The 8273-nt window shown below is 33.8% G+C and overlaps 1 protein-coding gene across 1 annotated transcript in view; it reads right to left on the minus strand.

The window, feature by feature from the left end:
* Positions 1-2738: 2738 nt before the first annotated feature.
* Positions 2739-8273, minus strand: part of LOC117111848 (cubilin-like) — a 79627-nt gene continuing 74092 nt past the window's right edge. The window contains exons 61-64 of the mRNA XM_033254857.1: positions 5859-6021; positions 4667-4911; positions 4336-4474; positions 2739-2835 (exon numbers count right to left, since the gene is read on the minus strand). Coding sequence (XP_033110748.1) covers positions 4349-4474; positions 4667-4911; positions 5859-6021 — 534 coding nt within the window. The 3' untranslated portion in view covers positions 2739-2835; positions 4336-4348. The remainder of the gene's footprint in view (positions 2836-4335; positions 4475-4666; positions 4912-5858; positions 6022-8273) is intronic.

Raw genomic sequence — 8273 nt, forward strand, 5'->3', positions numbered from 1 at the left:
TAAGTACTCTACTTAATTAGGCAATAATTTTACCTAAAGACAGCCAGTACATCTTTACCAACTATTTATTTTTTGTATGTAAACCTAAATTTTGTATAAATAAATTTGTGTTACTAGTAAACTACCAAACAAGTAGGCTATTTATTAAGTGTGGCATTAAGTGACTTGTGATGTCATGTATCGTGCATGAATGTCTAGTTTTTAATAATTTATTGGATATTTGGGAAATATCGGTATGCAAGATCACAAGGTACTGTACATTATATAGATGTTCAGCTACACCATCATACACATGAAAATGAATATAACCGAATTATGAGCTATGAGCTTATCGTTGCATTGCCGAGTCTTTGCAAAAGTAAACGTAAACTACAGTCTATCCAATCACAATACATTTGATTGTTCCAAATATACTGATATATTGGCCTTTATTTTAGCGCACTCACCGCCATACAAACATTGGTAATCCCCACCCCAATTTTTCAAAATAAAAAAAAAAAAAAAAAAATGGATAAGAAAGGAAAATTATAATGAAGTTTACCTTGTTCATGTTCACCCCATGAAAATCCCAAGGCTACGCAAACCATTATTGGCCGCATCTGCTATACATCTAAATGCACGTTCACCAAGTTCGCCACTGATGGCTGTAGAAACTAAATTTCTTTTTTGCTCAACAAATTCAACATGTTTTTTTTTATATAAAACATTCTCAATACTTATTGGTATGATATTTGTAGAGTGCCTTCCACAATAAAATCGTCTCAAGGCGCTGACTGTATATTCAGCCACGAATCATATTGAAAAACAGAAAAAAAAATATTACACTGTGTGATGTGTGTATGTGCATGTGAAACAATTGATTTTGAATACATGGCAATTATAACACTTCACACATACAAAGTTGAAGTACTGAAGAATTTTAATCATCACATACACATTCATATCCAATATAACTGAGATTCTTCCTTTGGTTCAAAACATCTGAGTTTACATATACAGTACATACAAAACTAGTATAATTATATTGTAGGAAAAGGTTTGGCACATTTCATTTAGATACATTGTGTATAAATATAAAATCAACAGCAAATACAGAACAGAATATAACCAGACTGACTAGTGACCTATACCTATTACTGTACTATCATAATGTAATAATCATTAAGATTATTATTTTATTGGTGAAGGTCATTGGAATGCTTTAACATACATTACTTCTTATCCATTTTTATGTTATGTGACTGATATATATTATATCTGACATTATGTATATTCCTGTTCTCACTATTCATTACATTATTGATATGTATACTATCAGGCCCACATCCAACTATGATGTTACAATAAAGATAGATTGTTAATGATATTGTATATAATACAACTATGATATGTTACCAAGATTTAGAAATGAGTGGTAGATGTTGTGGTATAGTATACAAATAACGATTGTTATATGAGTGCAGTGGGAAAAATATTTTCATGAGTTGAAAGATGGAATCAACACCTTGTTAAATGGAACTGTAAATCGTTCAATGAATATTATTTATTTATTATATATTCGGCATATTGTACAGAGTATTACTGAATAATCTTTGTGTCTACTGGTCTAAGAATTAAATATGTGGACCCGCCCACTCTTAACAACCACCCTCAAACACTGTACATATCTATGCCAATTGACACAAAGAGTTTTTCCGCTGATCTTGGAAAAATTTATTTTTTTACACAAAAACAATGTACTGTTTCCTGTTTCACAGAATGACGATATGACTGATTGCAATAAAATTGAATTTGATTTGAATTGGTTGATTCTTGTCATCTGATATTCTATTTTTAAAAATGTCACCTTTTTTCTTAATGCAGTAGTCCATCTCATTTCAACGAATGAGATATCACAACAAATAGGTTGTGATGTGGAATAAACTTAAAGGAACAAAGACATATGGAAATGGAACTAAACAAATGGCAAACGACAGTCTGATTAATTTATTGATGTCTATTCTCATAAACATTACAGATCTATTTAGGTTAGATATAGTAGGTTACATTTCATCATAGACATTACCATAGTATTATGTTACACCAATGATATGTGTAATGTCAATCAAATAAACTGCATTTTATTGTTAAGTATTGCATAACATGTAAATGTCTTGTTAATGTTATTTTTCAGACCTTTTATACAATGTAATGAACATGTGTCATGCCATTTTCTTTTTGTAAAACAATGGCACACAAAACTTTAAAAACAAATGTAACAATGTGAAACATTATGTTTCATCCATTTATAAAGCAATTTAAACTTCTCTGAAGCAATCATTGATTAAATTCTGTACACAAAATAAGGTATATATAACATGTCCAAATAAGGTATATATAACATCTAGATGTGTATAAGAGACAGATGTAATACTAATAATGGAATGTCAGTAACTAGAAATTGCTGTTTTAAATTCATAATTTTTAATCAATAACAAGAACACTATGATTGTTTTATAGAAAATAATTATAATTTCTAATTTTCTTATGTACAAATCCATATATATATTTTTTTCCATTTTTATATGAAAAAGAATTATAAAATATGGCATTAATAAATGGAAGCACGGCTTAAAATTATTATTTTTTGAGTTCTGGGATGGAAGATCTGTGAAATATTAGTTATCAATAAATGAGTTCATATAGTTATATCTTTAAAAATTATTAAACACAGAAAATCCAATCTTTATTATTTTTTCATACATGATTTTTTTTCCCAAACATAACGCTATTTTTGGTCCAGATATTTATGTTAATATTTCACCTGCTATCAAAATGATGTAAACAGGAATATTTCTGTGGAGCAAATAAAAACAAAACATTAAATCAAATCAGCAAGTAGACCTACATCATGGAAGATTTTGACATAACATAATATACAATAATATACAATACATACTGTATGAGTATAATTATATATATATATATATTGCTAAGTAGTGTTATTAATTATACTAAATATACCATAAGGAATAGGGGACTTTTTGGTACAGAAGCCATTTTTTAGGGTATAAAGAACTATGTACAATTAAAGAAAGTGACAACTCCATCACTCCATATCCCCTAATATATAAGCAAGAAGGAAACAATGAGGCACTACATAACATAACTGCATGACCTCTCCTTGGATCTTTCACCAAAATTAACATTATCCATTGGGGCCCGGGTATAAGTTAGGGGTGAAAAATTGCATTAATCTTGATGACTGCTGAGAAAACCGATCAGGTATAAGCAGACATATATTATGTATTAGCATATTAATTTATTTCTTGTCATATGTTCTCATCAAACAGTAATTGAATACATCCTATAAATTAGTTTTAATTTGAAGCTTATGATATAAAGGGTGAAAAGGGGTGAAAAATGGCATTGATCTTAATGACCACTGAGGTAACAAATGAGGTATAAACAGACATATATTATGTATTAGCACATTAATTTATTTTTTGTCATATGTTCTCATCGAACTGCAAGTGAATACACTCTATAAATTAGTCTTTATTAGAAGCTTAGGGAATAGAGTTTTAAAAAAAGAGCATGGACCCTAAACCCAACAATTAAAAGGCAACAATCCACCAAGCTACAGTAGTGTATGCACATGAACCCGGGGGCTCACTCTTCAACATTTCTAGATGGGTAGGTGCCGCATTTACGGGGGTATTTTTGAGGACTTGGTAGCACAAGTGTGGGAATTTATGGAAGAGTTTCAGCATGTATAGGGTATATTTGCGAGGACTTGGTAGCACAAGTGTGGGAAATACCAGGTAAATTTGGTAGTTAAAGTCCCTGCCCCGTCCCGTATCAAAGTCGCATAATTTTTCACAGGATGTTAGCAAAGATTTTTTGCTAACCTCCGTGCAAAACCTACCGTTAATACATAGCCATGAACAGTATGGATCGTGAACAGACAGAAATGTGGTCTCATTTGCCATCGGTACAAGTTTAATTTGCTAGGTTACATGGCCGTAATAGTAGTTCAACCAACGTCGATTTTGGTAAATGGTAGTTCAAGTCCCAAATAATTTTCAGTAAAATAGGTAGCGGAAGTGTCTCATGTCTTGGAGCGGCTGCTGCACGCCCCTGTAAGGTTGGTATACAAGTGAGCCCCCCCGGGATGCACATCCAATCATTTTAAAAATACACAGAGAACAGGCACTGGTGCTGTGCATTCAAAATGCTCCTATTCTCAAGGTAATCAAGCACAAGCCAAGTATTTTGTCATCCAAGGTGCCCTAGGCAGCATACTAAAGGCAACTTGGTGTCCAGAAATGATAAACACAAGAAAACATTACTTACATATCTCATGCAATCAACTTGAAAAGCTTAATGAGAAGCCATTAGCAGCCGGTGCATCTGTACCTTGTTGAGGTGGATCTCCACTGACAAAACGCACGAACACTCTCCTACCCACTGCTGTTATGTCTGCTGGCACAGTCTGCAAATCCAACATATACATTATTAATAATAACAACATTCAATGAATTCAACAATCTAATTTGAAGAGCCATATTATATTTTAACAAGATCTCAAATCCACAAGAAGAGAGTAAATGAGCGTTCGCTACTGCAAATAAACATTACTAGTGTTATTCTGCTAAGCAGTTACATAAATGAATTGCACCCTCACCTGCCCACAATAACGTCCTCGTAACGATGCGCTGGAATCTCGTCCATCAAATATTTCGACCACGCCACCGTTGTTACAAACGCCTTCTGGTCCTGGTAAGTTGATTTGTGAAAATGATAGTGAAAGTGTACCCCCTCCTACAGGTACTTCAACAAGCCACTCACAAGTAACATTGCTGGGGTAAGCCTGTGGGTACAATGGACTTGTGAAGCTGCCACTTGCACCTGTAACCGTTCCACCACAGCCTAAAATTGAGAGGACATTGGTGATCAAAACTTCCTGAATTCTTAAAAATGGTTTAATTATTAGTAATAACAGTAAACACTAGATTTTACACAAGAACTTTTGGTCAGACCTCTAAGCTGGTTAAGTAGACTCAGGGCTTTAGAATTTTCACCAATTACACCAGGACTTGGACTTTTCCCCCTGGTTTAAAACCCTAGATGTTGAATTTCAACTACGGTATTTCGAGGTCTGGGGTCAGACTTTTCTCTTGTTAAAAAGCTTTTTTTACTTTTTCTAGGTTTGACCTATCAGAAGTCAGATTTTTTTTCTTGGGTAAAACCCTGAGCTTGGACTTTCACTGGGACACACCTAAAGGGCTCAGACTATTCCTCTTCATACTCTGGGATTGGATTTTCCCCTGGGTAAGATTCAAAGGCTCAGACTTTTGCACACCACAGGTGATGAATTTTAACCAATGAGTCCCGGGGTCAGACATTTTTCTGAGTAAGAGTCAAGACCTAAGGTTTGGACTTTTTCTTCTAGGTTGGACTGTAAAGGCTCTTTCTATTCTTTCTGGTGTAACAAACACTAACTAAAAATCTAATGTGCACCCTACAATGTTATTAAAGTGCAAGATATCGCCCATTTATGGTGGACGTGACTGAATGATGTTATAAAAATGATGCATTTCCACAGTACCAACATTCTGAAGGCTCAGCTGTTTTCGAGACTACAAATGGATTGGGCTTTGCATAAATTTACAGTAAAGACATTATTATTACTATAACTAAAATTACAATTATCTACTATATAAATACTGTATTATTATTATTATTATTATCAGTATTATTATTATTATTATTATTATTATTATTATTATTATTATTATAATGTAGATAGCATAATGCTGGAACAACCTTATGAATGATGGAAATAAGCCCTAGGTTCTGCTGAAAGGATTACTAACCTTGTGATACTGTAGAAGATGAAAAAGTCGCATCAAAACCAGCAAAAGTCACAGACGAATCTGTGACGAACCTGATGACAGCCAAGTTGTCTGTAAAGAAAAACGGTTCTGGAATGCTGGTACCACACAGCTTGACTGGTTCACTGCTGGAGCTGTTGTATACCTATAAATACAATAATATAAATATTTAAAAATAATAATTTGCCTATCCACAAATAATATTATCTTGATTTCCAATCCCTAATATTGTGGTCTAAAAGCAAAATATGGGGCATAAATTAAGCCATAAAAACTCTCCCTGTGTACTCTACCAGTTATTTTTTATTCCTGGAATCCGGACCAAGGCATTAGTTAGCTCCTTTATTCGGACCCCCTGTTTGACACGTCAGATCCCCTGTCATCAAATTTCTAGAGCCTTTGCAGTTCCTGCATTCCAATTGTGACAGCACAGAATTTTTTTTGCATGACTACAACCCATCACTCCCCCTAAGCCTCATAATGAAACATTATTTCATATTTATGAGGGCCCATGAACATCAGCCGACCTTGGAGGAGGCTGGAAGGGTCACCCTCTAGAAAATAGGTAAAAAAAAAAATTGGACAGAAGTAGAGCAATGAAACCTAGCTGCAGCCTTGTCATGTGGACAGTGTAAGTCTCCACGCCACGTACGTCTAAAGCTATGTCCACACTATCAAATGTTATGGGACAAGTACTGAATCATCACGATCCCATAAATATCACCATATTTAATTTACACTACAAAAGGCTTGCGTTAAGCCCTGTTAAGACTAACAAATTTATTTGACAAAAAACATGCGACATGCCTAAATATGGTCATGATGACATCACATCATGACCATATATAGGCATCATAACCATATATAGGAACATCACTAGATTTGAACTCGTCACTGAGGACGAGTTAGGTGATCCGCCGCACTTTGACCCATGAGGAACTGTGCGCGCGGCGGATTGAACAATAATTAAATGCTGATAATGGAATAAAACAATAATTTAGTTTGTTAAAAAAGAATTTTGAGCATTTTAAAAGATTTACTCAAGCGTACGCGCACGTCATGACGCACGTGCCCATCTTAATGACACTGTTGTCTTTTGCTATGAGATATATATGTATCAACTTTCATTGACAAACGCCTATTGGTGAAGGAGTAATGATCATTCATAAAATTTATCGAATAAAAATTCAGTTTTTTTGACTTCAGGATGGCAATATGGTGACGTCACAATGTCCGATGAGTTATTATGATATATAAAATCATATCTACAACTCATGTGCTTTTAGAATATGTAATAAAAATTGGAGGTCACCTTTCATTCTAAGGAGCTATATTTGATTATATATAGGCATAATTATTAGCATATGTAATATTTGACGCACGCGTACGCGCACGTTAAGACGCCCAAACAAAAAAGTAAGATACCTAACATTCAAACTTGATCTGAAGTATAAGCCCATTTAATATTATTCAGAAATGACGAATGGTTAAGATGATTTGACGTCATCAACGTTTAAAGAAAAGAAATATAATTTTTTTCATATTTTTTAATTCAGATGGCAATATGATGACGTCACAATGTCCGATCAGCTATTATGATATATAAAATCATATCTACAGCTCATGTGCTTTAAGAATATGTAATAAAAATTGGGTGTCACCTTTCATCCTAAGGAGCTATAACTGATTAAAAAAAGACCTGATATAAAGCATATTTTCAATTTGACGCACGCGAACGCTCGCGTTATTACGCGCGCACAAAAATATAATGTACATAACATTTATCCATGACCTGAAGTTTATGCCCACTAAATATGATTCAGAAATCACGAATGATTAAGGTGATTATGGGGTCATCAATGGTTTGACGAAAGAAAGATAAGGGGGTAAGCAAAACCCTATAATTTGACCATGATGACGTCATCGAAATGTGAAAAAGTGAACGTGTATGTAAGAGAATTGACTTAGCTAAAACATACTCAAAGTTGGAAGAAAATCGACCAAGAATAAGCGAGATACGCTCAAATGCGCATTTTTTTTAAATGACGACATCGATAATATTAAGTTTGTTGAATTCAGATGGCAATATGATGACGTCATAATGTCCGATCAGCCATTATGACCTATAAAATCATATGTACAACTCATGTGCTTTCAGAATATGTAATAAAAATTGGGGGTCACCTTTCATCCTGCTATAATTGATTGAAAATAGGCATGTTTTTGGCCTATTTTTGCTATATGTCGAAAAAAACGCGCACATGTGCTTTTATGTTCTATGCGCGCGTACGGCATTGCTATTGACCCTAAATGACCAAAAAAAGATTGGAAATTTGTGAATACAGTGTCAGGGACCTAAAACATTTAAAAAAACAATATTTTTTAACTTCTGTACGT

Source organism: Anneissia japonica, unplaced genomic scaffold, assembly GCF_011630105.1.
Source record: "Anneissia japonica isolate Jap-2015-1 unplaced genomic scaffold, ASM1163010v1 scaffold1203_len951721_cov167, whole genome shotgun sequence".
Classification (NCBI taxonomy): domain Eukaryota; kingdom Metazoa; phylum Echinodermata; class Crinoidea; order Comatulida; family Comatulidae; genus Anneissia; species Anneissia japonica.